The 18,846-nt window shown below is 35.5% G+C and overlaps 2 protein-coding genes and 1 long non-coding RNA gene across 4 annotated transcripts; 1 reads left to right on the forward strand and 2 right to left on the reverse strand.

The window, feature by feature from the left end:
* The first annotated feature begins 716 nt into the window (after positions 1–716).
* LOC102628742 (hypothetical protein) lies at positions 717–7,103 on the forward strand. The gene is made up of 9 exons (XM_006481228.4): positions 717–1,086; positions 1,385–1,843; positions 1,977–2,151; positions 2,274–2,571; positions 3,397–3,469; positions 4,067–4,157; positions 5,844–5,923; positions 6,008–6,304; positions 6,766–7,103. The coding sequence occupies exons 1-8, from the start codon at positions 1,003–1,005 to the stop codon at positions 6,272–6,274; spliced, it is 1,527 nt and encodes a 508-aa protein (XP_006481291.1). The 5' UTR covers positions 717–1,002; the 3' UTR covers positions 6,275–6,304; positions 6,766–7,103.
* Positions 7,104–10,110: 3,007 nt separating this feature from the next.
* On the reverse strand, positions 10,111–14,940 carry LOC102629018 (DEAD-box ATP-dependent RNA helicase 53, mitochondrial-like). Of its 2 annotated transcripts, none has more exons than XM_006481229.4 (7): positions 14,277–14,940; positions 13,762–14,173; positions 13,450–13,548; positions 13,036–13,260; positions 12,318–12,479; positions 11,023–11,519; positions 10,111–10,496 (listed from the first exon to the last, which is right to left on the reverse strand). In XM_006481229.4, the coding sequence occupies exons 1-6, from the start codon at positions 14,780–14,782 to the stop codon at positions 11,067–11,069; spliced, it is 1,857 nt and encodes a 618-aa protein (XP_006481292.1). In that variant the 5' UTR covers positions 14,783–14,940; the 3' UTR covers positions 10,111–10,496; positions 11,023–11,066. The 2 variants fall into 2 exon arrangements, with proteins under 2 accessions (XP_006481292.1, XP_015386756.1); XM_015531270.3 differs by having other exon boundaries at positions 10,111–10,508.
* Positions 14,941–16,702: 1,762 nt separating this feature from the next.
* LOC102629482 (uncharacterized) lies at positions 16,703–18,783 on the reverse strand. Its single transcript, XR_370999.4, has 3 exons — positions 18,641–18,783; positions 17,860–18,024; positions 16,703–17,051 (listed from the first exon to the last, which is right to left on the reverse strand). It is a non-coding gene; the product is annotated as an uncharacterized LOC102629482 (long non-coding RNA).
* Positions 18,784–18,846: the final 63 nt, after the last annotated feature.

An 18,846-nucleotide genomic window follows, 5' to 3' on the forward strand; every position in this document is an offset into this window, starting at 1 on the left:
CTATGATGTAATTGTGTTACTATACCGCAGCTACACTCAATCATTGAATTCAGTCCACAGTTGTCACCATAATTGGATTTAATAGTTAGGTGTAACTGTGGTATAATACCACAATTACACCATAACTGGATTCATTAGCATTAATGTTATTATCAATTTTCTACTTACGTTTTCGTGGACAATTTAGTGACTTTAGTTAGTTATATATATATGAGAGAGAGAGAGCGAGTACGTCCTTATTTTATTTTTATACGGATACATTTTTAAACTGTGGTGTTTAAGAAAATTAGTTTTTAGTTCTCTTAAATCTTATAATTTTATAATTTATTAAAAAATTAACTCTTTTAAACGACTGAGTTTAAAAATATATTCGCACAAAAAAAATTACAGACTTCCACACATGATAATGATATTATATATGTAAAATACTTTAGAAGATAGTGACTGTCTCCTCTTATTCGAACTTGTAATAAAATTGTTTAAAAACATTCGGACAAGCCGTGAGAACAAGCATGAATTAGTTAAATAAACCTTTTTGTTAAAGTCCAATCCTGACCATCTGTTTCATGGAAAATAAGGGTGAAAAAAAAAGGTTTAATCTTAACGGTAAAGACTATTAAAAGAGAGAGAGACAGCTTAAAAGCGACAAAAGCATCACACACACTCTCCCTGTATGACTTGACTGACCGCAGTTCAAAGTGGAGTCCAGCCCGTGATATAAGCAAAGAAAGCGGAAGGAAAAGATGGACACGTAAAGTAAAGAAGCAAGTTGGCGGTTGTTTACAATTAAAAATTAAAATTCGTTAATAGCTTTGAGTTCCCGTGGGGAGGACACACTCACAGCATAAAACTCACACTTTGTTGTATCAAAATGGAATCCATCATTACTGTTTCTTCACACTACTAACAACTCTAGTTAGTTTTACTCAACTGCAGAGGAGATAGATATATAAAGAGAATTGCTTTTACAATTTCAAAAAACTAGGGTTTTGAATCTGATTCATGGAGAGTACTTCAGGGACTGATGAACATCGTGAAATTAATGAAGCATCAACCTCGGGTTCTGATTCCTCCCATCAATCTCAAGTAAGATATTTTTTGTTAAAAAAAAAAAAATTGTATTACTTCACAGATCATTGTTACTTACTTAGTGTCTTCAATTTGAAATGATCCGAGTATGGCTTATCAGAAATGTAAGTAAACTAGCTATAACACTATTTAGACTTACCAGATATATTGTTGATGGGTTTCATGGAGCTAAAAGAATTGCCAGTATGTGCTTGGCAAAACTGAAATAGCAAATCCTGTCATCTATTGCTTGGTTTTCAGCTTCAAAGAGTAGGTGTAAATAATTAATGAAAGGTTTTTGATGGTTACTTTTTAGGTTGAAGAATCCAGCTCGAGTTTAGTTCAGCAGTCCAGACGACCGAATCTTTCCTCTTTGCAAATTCCCGTTCGGTCTTTGGACGCCTGTTTGTCAGATTTTACGACAATAGAAGTTCCTTCAGTTCCGAGTCCTAACTCCTCATCTTCTAGAGCTGGCCTTCCTCCCAAACCTAATTCAGCCAAGTTCAAATCATCTGTGAGAAGTTTGCTTCCTCAGCGGAGCTTTAAGGCAAAAAACATAGCCCATGATGGTGAGAAGACAGTTCTCATCCTCCCGGATACACCATCATCTGATGGTCCTCTGGACAAGCCATCTACTTCAAGGTCATTTTCTCTTAATAAAATTTTGTTCCCTTCATCAACAAAAGTAGCACATTCTTTACCGGCTACTCCCATTGCAACTACGGCTCTTGATTCTGTACAGGAAAGGCAACTAAATATTCAACCTAACAATTCCGTAAGTCCTTTTTTTCTTTTGGTCTTAACTTATCCTGATGCTACAACACTATACTACATGGTGAATATAAGATTTTAATTTTTTTTTCCTGGTAAGTTATGAAGTACTTAAGTACTCTCTTGTTTTCTTATAGAAGTTACGTACTCAGCAGAAAATGACACGTTCATTTTCGGTTCCTGTAAATATTAAAGTCAGAAGTTTAAGGCGGACGGAATCTGGAGGAGGTTTAATCCGTGTGATTTCTGTGTCTACTCGTTCAGCAGCAGTTGAGAGGATTTCAGTTAATGATGATCCAGCAACTGATATTGGTAAATCCTAATTTCATTAGCAAAACATGATGCATATGTCTTTTTTACCATTGATATTTTTAATTGCTGTCTTATCTTGTTAATCATACTTTTGATTTACTAAGTTAACATACTTTTTCCAGCTACCGAAGAAGCAGGTGAAGATATTCCAGAAGAAGAAGCAGTTTGCAGAATTTGTTTGGTTGAGCTTGGGGAAGGAGGTGACATGTTTAAGCTGGAGTGTAGCTGTAAAGGAGAGCTTGCACTTGCTCACAAAGAGTGTGCGGTGAAGTGGTTTACCATCAAAGGCAACAAAACATGTGATGTCTGCAAGCAAGATGTTCAGAACCTACCAGTCACCTTATTAAAAATACATAATCCTCAAACTGTTATTAGGCGGCCACAAACTATAGTGCAACAGAGGGAAGTTGCTCGTTACAGGCATGTCTTATGGTTTTTGAAGTTCACTTACTGGTCCATTAATTGGTCACTCTAACTATGCTGAATGATGTTTGCTATAAAAGGCTGTTTTCATTTTATTTTACATTCCCATGCAATATATAAGTATACAATTGTGCCCCAAATACTGTAGGTCACTCTTTACATTGCAATTTGAGACTGTATATAAATTAAATTCACAATTAGTCTGACTTGGGAAACCGCAAGAATTATGACACTGCTAGAAACACATAAGTCCCGGAGGAGGGCAGAGTTTGACTTTGGGATGCCAAATTGGGAATTCCCTGTAAATTTATGAGAACAGATATTTGTCCCTTGGCAGTGGCTTCCACTTCGAGCAGGTTTCTGCTCTGCTGTTCAGATCAGATGGTTTAAGAATCTTGACTTTGTACCCAGTAGCATGTGTGCATTATTAAACTAGGGGTGGTGCTTTCCGCTCAATCTTGGATGAGGAGAACACATTGTCATTATTTTTTCCACTTCAACGAGGCTTTAGATTATTCTCTTGGCTAAAATGTTTACCAGTGTTTTGTTGATATCTGAGAAGTTCCCTTTTCAGGGGTTGGAGGGTTTTGGGGGTGGGGGATGATGAGAGGGTTGGGGGTGTTTGGATTACTGAATTATTTGATTAATCTCTCAAATAACTGTCACTTGGCTTCCCTGTCATATGTGAATTCTAGGCATGTCATCTACATGATTGTTACTTCTTGTTACCAACTGAAGCTCTTGTAATAATCTCTTGGATGGTCTTGGCAGGAATTTTTCTTGCATTTCAGGTCTGTCTTTTTACTTGTTATATTCGTGCAGGGTTTGGCAGGATATGCCAGTTCTGATCATGGTCAGCATGCTTGCATATTTCTGCTTTTTGGAGCAACTTCTGGTATTTATCATTTAACTATTTCTGCTAGACTATGAAATCACTTTGCTAGATTTTCATGGCATCATGTTGTGGATCCACCAAATTTTTCATTGGTTGCTGAAGTTTATGCCTTTAAGTTCATACCGTTGTCACTGAAGTTAACATCCATCATGTCCTTCAGATAGTTAATCTATCTATCAGTTTTATAGTTGTCCCAACAATTGACCAGGAGCTCATGCATTTAGCCAGTACACTTATCTTCTATAGGTAGTAGGGCAAAGAGGTCATACTGTTTAGTGTTTATCATTCAGTAACTGTATTTGGATTATGCTTCCAAGTGATCAAAGACATCTTTGATTATGTAATTTTGATCCCCTATGGATGTCTTTGGTCCATACTATGAAATCTTCTATATCAATTACCTCTTCTGTTCAATAGTTGATTTTTTGACTGAAGAGAATTTGTTGGTTCTTCTGGAAGCTCAACACATTATACGATGCTCACTATTGTTGAAAGGTTTCAATGTCCATGATGCATTTTTTATCATATAATTTTGCATGTATTTCATTAGCATTGTACTTGCTTTATAACTACCATTCGAATATAAAATTTGAACAGGTATCCGACTTGGGTGCTCGTGCTCTTGCCATTTCGTTGCCTTTCTCTTGTGTTTTGGGTCTCCTTTCTTCAATGATCGCTTCTACCATGGGTAACGTTTTCTTCTGTTCACTTCTTATCATTGCTTATCAAGTCCTTTGCTTCGTAACTCTCATTTGATAATTATGAGTGAAATAAAGTCATAGTCAAACATGCTAAAACATTTTAACTAGGAAGAAAAACTTGTGCTACATTTGGCATGCAGGATTAGACTAAATCAATTATTAAGTTTGGGCTGGATTAAATTTGATTGGATTAGACTGGATTATATAATACTGTCTTATGTTTGATACAGTATTGAATTGGATTATGTTAGATTATATTTGAATGGAATGAAATTAAATAGCATTTAAGTTGACATTTAAATATTAATATAAACTATTCATGAATATTTAATAATAAAATAATTATTAACATTAATTTAAAAGACAATTAGTAAAAGATTAAATATATAGAAAATTAGTTATTAGGTAATCATAATTATAATAAACAAATATAAGTTAGATTAGACTTGGTTAAATTAAATTAAAAACTATTTAAATACTTAATTTAATTTATTTTTTTATCACATATTTTAAATATGTTTTTATTTAATCAAAAAGTTGGCAAATAATATATATAAAAGCAACCAATTTTCGGTATTGTTAATTTTCATGATTAATTTTAATATAGTGATTTTTAAATTAAATATCACATCACACATACAAATAATGGTTAATTAAATAGACAATTTTTTTTTTGGTATTGCTAATCCCATGATTTAAGGGCTAAATTTAAATCTAGTCTCCTAATCTAATCCAAAGTGAAGCTTGCCAAAGAGAAGATAAATAATTAATCTCAAAATTAACCCAATCCTACACTTAATCCTAGCTTCCAAACATAGCCTTAGTGCATTGCGGTTCTTCCTTGTCATTTTTCAGCTACACTTTAATTATTTGGAGAGATGTTAGGTTGTCTTTGGGATAAAATACCGGTGGTTCATTTTGTTGATTTCCCTTAATGATGTATTTTGGTAGTTCGTTGTGGGCAGGGTTGTACCCTTTCTCAATCTAAAAAATCTTACTTCTTAAGCCCTAATGGTGTCAAAAGAAATCATTTCAGCATATTGGGAGAAACAAGAGGCATACCCAGGAGAAACCAGAAGAAAGGGAATAAAATAAAAATAAATTGAGGGGAAAATAAATTCATTATTCCAATGATCATTTTGTTTGAAAATGAAAGACAATGGCCTATTTACAGTGGTCAAACCCCAAGCACAACAGGAACTCAAAATCTTAGGAAGTCTACTTTCTAATATGAAAGATGAAACCTACTCAACTAAGAAAACTTCTTAAAGAAATTAAATCTTACATAAACACGAATTAAATTAACAATAATTATATAACCTAAAAATCTAAATAATCTTCCTCTTCCTCTTCTCAAATAGAATGATGCCACCTGAGTAAGAATCAAGAGCAAAACTGTTTGTGGTCTTGGCAGAAAGTGGATATGTTGTGTAGGACTCAACTGTTATAATTACCGTGAAGCCTAGCACAATAAACTTATGTAGCATTTAGGATGCTAGCCTGGGCACCAAATTAGTGTATTCCCTTCGAGACGGACTGGAAATTTTTATAACTCCTTTCCTTCCCCTATTTGATTGGGTTAATTTCTAATTTTCACTTGCTGTTTGATTTATCATCTTTTGTTTCATAACTTAAAGAGTTCCTTAAGAGCTTATCACATATGATGGTGGCAGTGAGCAGGAGTTACATATGGGCTTATGCATCCTTCCAGTTTGCAGTTGTGATCTTGTTTGCTCATATCTTTTACTCTGTGGTAAGCAAGCTGAACAAACTTTATTCCATGAGTTTGTGCATTATACCTTTGGTGGTTGTGTTCATCTTCTCAATCAACTTGCAGCTTAATGTGAATCCGATTCTAGCTGTCCTCCTTTCCTCGTTCACTGGATTTGGCATTGCAATTAGTACAAATTCTCTTATTGTGGAGTACCTTAGATGGAGAATGAGCAGGCAAATGCAGTCTCTACATCAGCAGATCAATGGAACTGTGCAGCATCGGTGGCGGCAGCAGGAGGAACAGCAAAACCATCAGATTCATCAACAGCAACAACAACAATTGACAGAAGATCGCAGTGCTGGACCTGCCAATAATTCCAGGCAGCAATAAATATAGTCAGAACATATAGATCAAGCTACGGTAAGGTTTCAGATTCTTTTATGGTAGACACTTCAGCTAAGGCCCTAAAAACCTTGGCTGGAACACGTTTCATTTTCTTGATTACTGGTTGCTGACTCACATAGGCCATTACCTTATGACTTAAAATATGAAGTCTGGAAGGGTTAAAAGTTAAAACTACCTGAGTCTGGAAGGAAACTTATTTTTCAATAGATTTGCTTGCCTAAAATGATCACTGGTTCAGATTCCAGACAAAGATGATTCAAATTAGGAGCTTGGGACAAAAAAGTTTCCTTTCAGGTCAAACAGCAATTCTATGGTAGGCTTGGTAGAAATCATATATAATGATACATAGGAACTTCATAAGAAAATAAATAGCATATCATCTGGTTAATTACACAGAAGGATGAAATAAATTATGGATATTGGATTTTATTAAATGTTTGTTTATGCGATTCATAAGTTTTTTGTTTCTGGTACAGGTCAACATGTTGCTCCCCGATTATGCATATTGAGTCAGAATGTTTGTAAGATCCTCAAAAGGCGACCACCAAATGACGACAGAGAATTGGGGAGAGAAGGATACTTAATTTCCTCAGTTACTGCTGGTTATTTATGCGGGAAGGATCATCAATGAAGGGCCATGCAACTAGGAAATTTTGCTCAAGAAATGTCAAGATTTTTACATTGAAAGCAACAAACAAGAGAAAGAGAAGGTATCTGTGAATTCAAATTGTCTACCGTTTTATAGAAGTTGCAATTTCCACAGTTTTTTAATGTTCTGAACATCTTAGATAAATTCAATTTTCCTTTGCCTTTATGTGAGCAAACTTCTTCTAAACAAGAAACACACGTACACAAACAAGTAATTAATAGAGAAAATACTGGGCTTACTTACATATGATTGCAAAAACTTTTCTTTCGGGACCTTGTTAACTTTCATCAACACAAAGTTACCTCCGCCAACTCAAGTATAGTTTGATTGATATAATTTTAGAGTTATCGAGAAGTATCGTTGGGTTGAACTTTTTTTTTCTTGGAAGGATAAGTAATTGGGTTGACTTAGTTACGTTATAATATTGTAATTTTGGCGATCCCTAAGTTACGTTTATTGTAACATACACTCAATGAAATGACAAACCGTTAGATATCTTGAATTTGAATCTAACGGATATTATTAAATTTATGCAAAATAGTAACAAATGCCAAACCGGCTGAATTGGTTAATTGAAGAGATGGGCTATCGGATGAAACAATTTGAAGATGGTTTGCAAAGCTTTGAATCGAGATTGGCATATACCCATTGATGATTGATTGCATTGCTGCTGTGGAATTACAGAAGGGCCAGGAAAGCCGAAGAAGACAGGGCCAGGAAAACCAAAGAAGACGAGAAGAGTGGGAGGGGGATGCAATTACAAGGGTATAAAGTGGAAGGATTGACAATGGCAGGGCACGAGACTTGCATTATTTTCCCCTCTCGATTTAGCATTCGATATTGGACTGCCATTCTCGAGCTCCCTCTAAAAATTTCCTCTCAATCTCCCACGCCCACATCACATTTTTAGTTCTCCTTCTCGTGTCTGTTTCTACGACTCATTGCCCTCCCTACACTAGTCAATTTTCTTTTCCCTTCTCTCGGTAGACAATAACTACAACCACAACTTGCTAAAATTTCATTAATATTAAAATGAAATCATTTCAGCCATATGGAGAGAAGGGGAAAAAAAAGGAGAAGGCCATAGATTATAAGAACGATGTTTCTTCAAAAAATGGTGCCTGTACTTTTTGCATTCACCACCTCATTGTTCTAATTTACCAATACCTATTGCTTGACTATTTATGTATCAAAAAGATAAAAAGCATATAATTATTAAGTTTCAGAATCATGAAGAAAGTCAATTCCCAACGAGTCGTTCATGCGGGCTGGTGAAATTACCGACGCAAGAGTGAGTAACGTCTGTTGTCTTGTGTGCTATAATGACTTAGTTTCGTATACTCACCGTTGTTTCTTTTTCGCTTGATGGTCCAAGGAGTCGTTCATTTTTATTAGAATTCGGTGGTGGAGGTCTGAATCTTGAGGATGATTATCTTGGAAGAGATGGGTAATTTGATGGTGAAAATGACGTCATCGCGCTAGTCAAGACCGGCTGTAGAAGGGAGCCTCTCGCGTTGATTGTTTTTGGCTTTTTGGTGACCGATTTCAACCACTTAAACCAGTTTAATTTTATCACTATTATATGCACTTGGCAAATATTTATTGGTCAACTGGTCATTTCATTGAGTGTATGTTACAATAAACGGAATTTAGAGGGATCCAAGTAATTTTACACCTTTGGTTGGATGATACACAGAGATCTCCTGTGTTGCAGGCAGGAGATTTACTCGTATTTTCCTGCCAGTTTCTGTCAATATTGTCGGCATGATTGAGAAAAGACATCAGAAAAAATCTATGGGTACCTCACATCATTGGCCCTCAATTGTAGGGATGGTAAAATTCGGGTCCGGGTCCGGGTCCGTATCCGGGTTTAGCCTTTCCGGTTCCGAATCCGGACACTATTTTTTTGTTCTCGGACCCGGATTAAAACTTGACTTTTTTTCATGTGGGTCCGGGTCGGGTTCAACCCGAAAAAATTTGGGTTCCCGGATTCCGGGTTTTGAACCCAGATCAATAACTCAAAACTAACTCCAGAAAACTCCAGAAAGCAATTCAAATGATGAATATTATGGCATGGGTACAGAATCATCCATTTTTCTCTCTTCGGTGGGTTAGCTACTAAGCTTCAAATTTGAGGAAAAAGGAAAAAAAAAAGTCAGTTAAGTGGTCAATCCACAACCACCATCTCCAATCCCATGGCATTTCTCAAGGCTTTATCAGATCATTTCATTTGACAGCATCATTGAAAAGAAAAAAAAAACATGATGATATGAGTCTTGAAATTAATTAAGTATTAAATATGCAACTAAAGCGAGATATTATTGAAATAATCAAGTATTATATATGGTAAGTAAAGTGAGCAAAGTATGATGACTGTAAATAATTTAATTATAAAACCGCAAATACGCAAGTGTGTGGTGAATCAAACGAATAGAGGAGCTGATGATGATGAATAGAGGAACTGCAGTGCTGCAAGCATGTGACAGTGGTGAACCAAACAAGTTGCGGTTGCGACGGTGGTGAACTAAACAAGTTGCAGTTGCGACGGTGGGGAACCCAAGCTTTTGACAGTGGCAAACGCCGCGAACCGAACCTTGTGATGACGGTGAACCTGACCTTGCAACAGTGACGAACCCAGGTGATGGTTGTTTGACTTGCCTGCTGGACAGCGGGAGGCGGTAGCCGCGGCACAACTAGGGTTTTTCACTTTTTCTTATGTAATCGCAATTTGTGATAGACACTAGAAAGAATGAAAGAAAAAAATGAATTGTAATTTTTTAAGGTTTTTTTTTTATGTTTCTATTTATATTAACTAATAAAAATAATATAAAAAAATAAATCCAGATCCGGATTCACGGGTTACCCCCAACCCGGACCCAAATTTATTTGGATTATTAAAATTTATTCCGGATCCGAATTTTTTTACACTTCGGTACAAATTCAACCCAGTCCGGATTATCCTAGTTAATCCAAGTCCAGGTTATTCTGCCATCCCTACTCAATTGAGTGATACATGCGGTCAGAATTCCACAGGAATGTATGTTTAGCGTTAGTACATCACCTAAATTTTCCAAATATCATCATTTATTAATTTTACGTTGGTACCATCGTCAAGTTTGTCCCTCTGTTTTACATACACAACGGAGTTAAAAGCATTTTTGTACCAAAAGAATAAGCATCATAACTGGAATAATATTGTAGAGAAAAACGACTTCGTACTACATTATTACCCCTGGCCTGGGCCTGTTCTTGAGACGGTATATACGAAAATAAAAATTGCGAACTAAACGATATTGTAAAATGTAACTTGGTAGTAATAATGAGTGTTCAGGTTCAAAGAAATCCAATGCACCATATCTATTCCCCTTCAAAATGGTTCTTTGTATCCCTATATCTGCCATTCTCTGCCAATCCAAGATTCTTTTCCTCATAAAAAACCAGAAGACAGGCAGACCAAGAAGTTAGCTATGACAAGTTATTAATCAACAAAGATGTCTTGCATCCTTTCTCTAGCCGTGCAAATGGGTGGAAGGGAGCCCCATTAACACACTTCTCAACCTGCAAAGTGAACTACAATCATAAAATCAATGCCATAGGTGCTGTTTAACTTTTTATAAAAATCGATGCAGCAATCCACACACTTGCACAGACAAGACGTTTTCTGTGAGTAGATCTTAGTATTCAGCATAAACCAGAGACAAACAAAAAATCCTCATCAGCTTTGGCTTGTTCGAGTAATCATTATTATCCTTGTTTGCGCCTAAAATCTTGGATTACCAATGAAATACTGGTAGTTTTTAGGAATTAAACAATTATTGACAAACAATGAAGCATCTGAAGTGCATGCAAGTACAAAAACTGGGGGGGTTATCACCACAATGTGTATGACAGTTTATGCTGCATTGTTTTGAAAATGATACACAAGATTTTCCATAAAATTAATCATTTGATTTCAGAAAATTAAATCAATTGATTAAAACATAAAAAATTGAAAATATAAAGAAATTATACAGCAAAAAAGGAAAAAAAAAAGGTTACAAACTGTTTTTAATATTTAAATGCCTTAATACTTAAGGAGGCTTACCTTCAATTAATTAGAATCCTCTTTTCCAAGTGTTCTGATTATCATCAGTACTGCTTATTTCCAGAGCTGCCAAAGAAATCAGTGAAACCGCCACTACTTCGGCTAGAGTGATTGCCACCAAGGTCCCCAAATCTGCCTGATTGTCGTGAGCCAGTGTCACCAAAAGCACTTGAACGATCTGATTTAGTGGACTCCCCCCATCCACCAGAACGACTAAACCCAGGACCACCAAACTTCCCAGATCTGTTTGCATTAGAACCAAAACCGCCAGAGCTAGATCCACCACCTTGACCAGAATATGAACTGTTATAGCCACCATAACGGCCAGACCCAGGACTTCTGTACCCTCCAGAACGGCCAAATCCAGAATCCCCCATACGACTGGAACGATCAAATCCTGTATCAGCATATTGACGATCTCTCATACTTCCATACCCAGACCGGCCACCCATGTCATTGTACATGTCTCCACCTCCTTCAACGGCGATCCTTGGGAGCTGTAAAAGTAACAAGTCGTCAGACAATCCCATTGTGTGGTTTTCCTTTCAAAGGCTTGGACTGTGGTTTCTCTCTCCCTCATTGATTTGTGAAAAAGAAATGGATAAATGTTAAAGAAGTATGTGTATGAGTGTATGAAAGAGACGGGGGCCCGTCATAGACTTACAATACAAATTACAAAGAGAAATCTACTAGAATGTGGAAACGACTTCATTCAAGCAAAGCAGGAGGATAATCATACAAATAAAAAGATAACGGCACGCCATACATGTATTAGAGACAAGTAACATTTTTTTTTAATAATTTCAAGTTAAGCCTAAAATTATTCTGTTCCTAGTATTCTGGCTATACATGCTTTTGACTCCACCTTATATTTCCCTGAAAATCTTTTAACAGGGATTTGGCAACATTTAGTGCAGTGAAGCATTAATCAGATATTACCATGCATTTACAACTATTATAAGAGAATCATCAATGTTTATGAATGTGAAACATACATTATTCATTCAGACACATCCGAAAAATTCAAATAGAAATTTCAACTCCCGTAAAGCCTTTTTATTCTCTTTATTGCCCAGAAGCCAATTCAACTCCCGTAAAGCCTTTCTATTCTCTTTATTGCCCAGAAGCCAATTCAGGCTTAGAAACTCAAATATATCAAATCAATACTCAATGATCAAATTTGTTCAAACTATAACTAACTTACACATTTATGCATATAGATAGACACATACATACATAAAATTGGACTTCAGATAGACAAACAGTTATTTTCATGAAAATGAAAAGGAAGTAACCTGAGTAAATCTGCATCCAACATCTCGCTCAATACTCTTGACTTGCCTGGCCTGCTGATCTGTGTAGATAAGAATTGCACTTCCTTTCTTTCCAGCACGACCAGTTCGACCTGTTCGGTGAACAAAAGTCTCCGATGTGTTTGGAAGCTCATAATGAATTATCTAAATTTGGGAGGCAAAATGTCAGAAGCTGCATTAAGATTGCATAGAAAGAAAAAATAAAAGTGGTTGGTCCATAATTAAAAATCAAAAGGCTCCACCACATAATATATGGGAATTGAAAATAAGACTTCTTGGACTGCTTTTACCCTAACATCGTATCGGAACTATATTCACTGGTAAGCAATGAAAATGAGCCACATAAAATATCTCAATAAAGTGAAGAAAAGTTAGTCAAGGTAAATGGGCAAATTACACGTCCATGCATAAATGATGGTCCTGGGTAAATTAGCATTGCTTCTTGATATTGATAAAAGGGGGGAAAATGAGTACATGATACACATATCTAGAGATACATGAAGCATCACATACGACCAATTTGCATCATGGACACCCATAAAGAAATAAAAATAGCAAAAAAAATATAACTGAGGTCTGTGAAAATAAGAGGACACATAAATTCGGGAAAAAAAAGTGATACTGAGAACCATATACTAGCGACTAAGAAGGCAAAGAATTATCTGAAACCAGTTAGGTAAGAATTTCAATTAGAACTGACCAGATCAACATTAGGTACATCAAGACCACGTGCAGCAACATCAGTGGCAATCAGTATATTGAAACGTCCATCTCGGAAAGCTGAAAGGGTCCTCTCCCTCTGGCTTTGTGAGATATCCCCATGCAAAGGCTCACAATTATAACTTTTAGCCATAGCATGAGCCAAGCGGTCTGCATCACGTTTTGTTTGAGTGAAAACAATGCATTTTCCACCTTTTGCATGTTCCTAAGACACAAAAATTGATGCTCAGAAATAGGAAAAGGATGACAAAGATACAGCGGGAATAGTCATAATTTCTCTAGCATTTGTCTACAAGATAAAAGAACGCAGAAGATTCATAAACACACTACAAGGTAATTACATTTAGCAATCAAACAGAAACTGTAAAGAGAGAAACAAAGTTCTGGATCATACTGTTATAAGCTGACCAATAATTGATGGTTTTTCATACATGCTTGTTGCAATGGAATAGAGGGAAATTCCATCAGCTAGCTTTTGATCAGAATCTCCAACCTGCAATAAATATAAGAGAAATAAAGGATTGTAACCACATGATCAAATTGCTTTAATTCACTAAAATAAAAGTGTCCTCTTCAGCCTTTTTTTTTGCAATATATATTTCAATGTTGAAATAGAATAGAAACGTTCTCTGAATTGCTCAAGAGTTTCTCAAAGGAAATTTCAAAGACAGGAAAGGATTTTTGGAAAATAATTCCTTATACTTACAAGGTCAACCGTTAATGGATTCTTGAGGTACTTATTTGTGAGGCTCCTAATCCATGGAGGCATCGTCGCAGAAAACATCATACCCTGTCGATTTTGTGGCAACCTTTCCAAGATGACTTCAACATCTTCAGCAAAGCCAACACTAAGCATCTGATCAGCTTCATCAAGAACAACAAACTGAACCTCCGATAAGTTGAGAGCATTGCGCTTAATCAAATCAATAACACGACCGGGTGTCCCAACAACCGCATCAACACCATAGTCAAGAGCCCTCATTTGATGAGAAATTGGAGTGCCCCCGTAAACACAAATGGTATCCAAGCTGGGTGCAGATTCATGGAATTCCTTCTCAACTTGCTTCGCAAGTTCTCTTGTCGGAGCCAACACCAAGCACAGAGGATTCCTCCCTCTCCTGAATATAACAGCATAACACCGCTAGATCAATATCTTAACAACAAAATGATTATCCCCGATAAAATAAAATAACAATGAAATTACAGAAATGAAAAGCAAACCCATGTTTCTCATTGAATTTGATGATTTTATCCAGAATTGGAATCCCAAAAGCTAGAGTTTTGCCGGTTCCAGTTCTGGCTCGACCAATCATGTCACGACCTTGCATAGCCGGCTCCAAAACAGCCTTCTGTATAGGGAAAAGCTTCGATATACCCCTACGAGCCAACGCCGCTACAATATCTTGAGAAATATCAAGCTTTGAAATATCAAGCCCTTCATCTTTACTACTATCATCGTAGGCGACATAGTCATCTACCGCCGACTGCGCATGCTGCCACGCAATGGACGATTTAAAATCCAACGGCCGAGATATCGCGTGGAATTCCCTCGTACCCGCTGAAAATCTCGAATTGATTATATCATCGTGACGGGGAATGACGGGGCCTGATTTCGCAGCCGTTAAGTGGCAGTGTAAAATGGTTTCGACGGAGGTCAAGGCAGCGGTGAGGGCCCGCTTAGAAGTTAGAAATGACGAGGATCGTTTCAGTATTATGCTGCTCATCATTTTTAATACTTTCCTTTTCTTTTTCTCTCACTCTTTCTCCGTGAGGGTTTAAACAGGAGACAAGAGGAAGAGAAAGAGAGGGGTTTAGGGTTTTAGAACAGAGAGAAGAGGCGAAGCCGAAAATTGCTCTCCAAGGCGAATTAAGGGTTTTATCATATTTTGTGTACTTTTTTGTCAAGTGACGGTCGTTGATATTTCTGGGGCTCTTATCTTATGTGCTCGTGACTCTTTTTGTTACGGTACGTCCGTGATCATCTTTTGTAATTTATATACCGAAGTTTCTGCTGCAGCCGTCAAAAAGGATTTAGATTTGCCATTTGGGTATCCAGAGTCGGATTATTTTTCAAAATTACTCTTCTCAAAATTATTTTGTAAAAATAAAATATTCATAATTTTTTTGTTTTCTAGCATAGAAATAAGTTGAGAATGTATAACTTTCTCTAAAATACAGAGTATTCTTAAAGAATTTCATACACAACAATATGAAAATAAATGAGGTTTATAATATAATGCTACAATGGTATATTATATAAACAAACTTTATTATCTTGTTATTATTACTATGATGAAAATTATAATTTTTAATTGTAATTGTCATTGTAGGTGCTATTAAAATTGAGTAACTAATCTATTTGATGATAAATAAGTAATTTTACAAATTATAAACTTAATCATTTAATAAATGAGTAACCTACAAATGTTGTGACTTAAATTAAAACTCAAATATTGGAATCATTCTTTTTTTTTAACAATTAAAATTTTAATGATTATCATTTTATGAATTGTTAAAAAACGAGCTGTCTCTTATTTTTATTAAAATCATGTAAAATTCAACATAATAAATGATGCATCGCTTGTCAAGTAAGCACATACACGTCATGTCGCCAACATGCTTATAACTACAATTAGACGTCATCTTTCTATCAAAACATGAATGACGAGTCATCTACTTTATGCACTAACCCATATTGTTTACACATTTCGACTATGCTTATAACCATTGCAAAATTTAAACTCTAAAATGATGAGTTGTCTGATTTTAAATGACTCATTTTTTTATACAAATGATAAACATTTTTTTAGACATAAAATGATAAACATTTTGATTACATATTGTCCTATATATTTATATAGCCGAAGAGTGATGAGACAGTTACAAACTATTGTATAAATTTATTTTGTACAAATTGATGTCGTTTTAATTTATTAATTGAATTAAATATTTTTTGACCCACATGATTTATTTTTATTATTTTATATTTTCATTCAACTAATGAATTAATATCATATTAATTTATACAAGATAAATTTATATAAAAATTTGTGACTGTATCATCACTCTTCGGCTATATAAATATACAGGACGATAGGTAATCAATATGTTTATCATTTGTAAAAAAAAAAAACAACGAATCATTTAAAATCAGACAACTCATCATTTTAGAGTTTAAATTTTGCAATGGTTGTTTTTCCAAAACAAAAAATAAAAAAAAGGTCATTCGCTAAATACTAAATGTGTAGTCGTCGTTTTTTTTTTTTTTAAATTTGGTAACAAACATCTCCCGTCATCCCACCATCCGATTTTCTTTTGTTTAGTTTCTCACTCCACATCCAACCACATCCAACGGCTGATGCTGCAGTCTGTAGCTTACAGATTCTGTAACGTAGTTTTGTCCCTCAACAAAATTTCATACTGACAAGTACATTTATCAATGATAATTAAAAAAAAAAAATTAAACAAGTCACGTGACGTATATTTTTTTCTTTCGGCCAAACGAAAACATTTTGATATCTTTCCTTGATTTTCCGAAGCTTTGTTCTTTGAAGTGCTTTTCAATAGCCAATACTTATTTATTTTTAATAAACGTCAACATTAAAGGGGAAAGTTATTAGAAAGAAGAAGAAAATTACACCTAATCAGGAGACAAAACGAAAGGACCATGTTACATTATAGAGAATGAATATTTAAATGGACGGCATGCTAAATATTCAGGAATAGAACAAAGCTAACCACAGACTTAACTTTATTCACATAAAAAATTAGATTAAGAGGTGCAACTAACAGATGTAAGGAGAAAATATAAAGCAACCTACAATTGTTTACACTATTAAAAGATAACGTCACCAACTAGTAAGAATGTGTTCAAAGTGAGGCACGAAGTTTCAGTGTGGAGGACATGCAATTGAGGATCTTTACAAGGGATGCCATGGAATTCAAGGCCACCTTTAGCACTTCTTGTGAACAACCCGGTTTTGCGATCTTCTGCACCTGAGAGAGGACACGAAATACAAGCTCTAGAGTTCAAACCAATGAAGCATAAAATTTAAATAGTAATGCTTCCTACTACTGATGCTGCACACAGCAAACAATAGAAGATATCAACCCAAAACTAGGATAATTCCTCTTATGAATCAGTACGGATCTCAAAACAGTATAATAGCAGATTAATTTTTTCGTCAACCTTTAGAGAAATCTATCACTCCGGGATGGTTATGAGAGATTTACAGGGTTTAGAGACCTAAAAATCAGATATGAACAAAAGAGGAAAGTCTCAATGGTTTCATCAGCCGATAAGACAGAGATGAAACTTAGTGAATTTGATTTAGAGTGTACCACAGAATAGCAGGAAAGTCAAAACAGTATCATCTAATTTCATCGAGTTCCTAAGTTTGAAAACACTGAATTTCTACTCAAATCAAATTTCAGTGAAGCTGAATTAATGGGTGAACGTCATGTTATTTGTTAGCACTTGCACATTAAAGATCCAAGGTCACAGTGCTCACAAGAACTAAAGTCAACCAGAGAAAATCCTTAATCCTAATTCAGAGGGCCAGCTTATGGAGACCTTCTGCCATTTTAGTCCAGTCTAAACCAAAACTTCAAGTTCTTCTAAGGTTATTTAGGTATTAACATTGCTAACTACAATATCGCCTCAATACTCTTTTAAGGATTAAAACAATAGTAACAAGAACTGAAAAAAAATGCAGCAGCAGCTATAAACAACAAATCAAGCCCAAAAGTGACAAAGTTAAATAAAGACAGACAAAGATAAGGAAAAGCCTGGTTTAAACTCTACCAAGTCAAGGTAAGCCTGGAACTCCTTTATCTTTGTTATGTACTCTTCATCTTCTGTGCACAGACCAGCAGACTTCACATCATAAATTGGTCGCTCAACCTGAGGTAGTCCTTGATCTTCACAGAGCTCATCCATCAAAAAACTTTCAGCATCCAAGTCACTTCTCTGTCATACACACAAATAAGAGAAAACAAAGGATACCATCATAAGCTGGAAGGAAACAAACATATTGCGTGCATCATCCACAACATTATGCTTCAGTATTATAGTTACCACTTCATAACAACAGACCGACATTGGTTTTCAAACAGGGAGCAGATACATACAACAAGTCAACAACCCAACATAACCTGGGAATTGGAAATTTTCAATTTAATTGTCCACTTAAATACTTCATAACAGATTGTACTGAGGGCCAATACTAACTCACGTTAACACCTTTCTGGATACCCATTAATCCACTATATTCAAGTTTTGACCATATAATCAAAACCAATAATAATACTTCAGAGGGGAGCTATTCCTTCCCCTTTTTTGCCCCTCAAAACCTTATAGCTCGAGTGAAAAATTACAGTAAAATAACAACTAATCTTTACGACTTAAGCATATCAGAAATACCAGCTGGGCGACCTCATAATTTGTACCAAGAAATTGTTCTCATAACAAGGATAAAATTTAAAAGAACATATAATTCCAACTGAAATTTCTTTGCATCCATTTTCAGAATTCAAATCAAATTAAAAGTTTAAGAAAAATCTAACTGTAGAAAGTGCATGCTTACCGTTGCAGCATCAATGCATACTCATAAAATCCACTGCAGTGTCCTCTCTTACGAGTTTCCACTTTCTGTATTTTTATGTCGACAAAATATTTAACCGAAGATAAGAAAAAAGAATGGTGAAGCAGAGAGACCCATATTGTTTGGACTATTGTGAAAAGATGCTTCTCCATTCTATAAATTATCAATTAACCCCCAACTTTTCAAAA

The sequence above is a fragment of the Citrus sinensis genome, chromosome 6 (genome assembly GCF_022201045.2).
Source record: "Citrus sinensis cultivar Valencia sweet orange chromosome 6, DVS_A1.0, whole genome shotgun sequence".
Taxonomy (NCBI): domain Eukaryota; kingdom Viridiplantae; phylum Streptophyta; class Magnoliopsida; order Sapindales; family Rutaceae; genus Citrus; species Citrus sinensis.

What these genes read in the sequence shown, in the direction of transcription:
- LOC102628742 (XM_006481228.4), top strand. Translation starts at nt 1,003, where the DNA reads ATGGAGAGTACTTCAGGGACTGATGAACATCGTGAAATTAATGAAGCA. An exon ending in GCTTTTTGGAGCAACTTCTG is followed by an intron (nt 3,470 to 4,066) that starts GTATTTATCATT and finishes AAATTTGAACAG; the next exon opens with GTATCCGACTTGGGTGCTCG. An exon ending in AATGATCGCTTCTACCATGG is followed by an intron (nt 4,158 to 5,843) that starts GTAACGTTTTCT and finishes TGATGGTGGCAG; the next exon opens with TGAGCAGGAGTTACATATGG.
- LOC102629018 (XM_006481229.4), bottom strand. Translation starts at nt 14,782, where the DNA reads ATGATGAGCAGCATAATACTGAAACGATCCTCGTCATTTCTAACTTCT. An exon ending in AAATTCAATGAGAAACATGG is followed by an intron (nt 14,174 to 14,276) that starts GTTTGCTTTTCA and finishes TGTTATATTCAG; the next exon opens with GAGAGGGAGGAATCCTCTGT. An exon ending in TTATTGGTCAGCTTATAACA is followed by an intron (nt 13,261 to 13,449) that starts GTATGATCCAGA and finishes TTTGTGTCTTAG; the next exon opens with GAACATGCAAAAGGTGGAAA.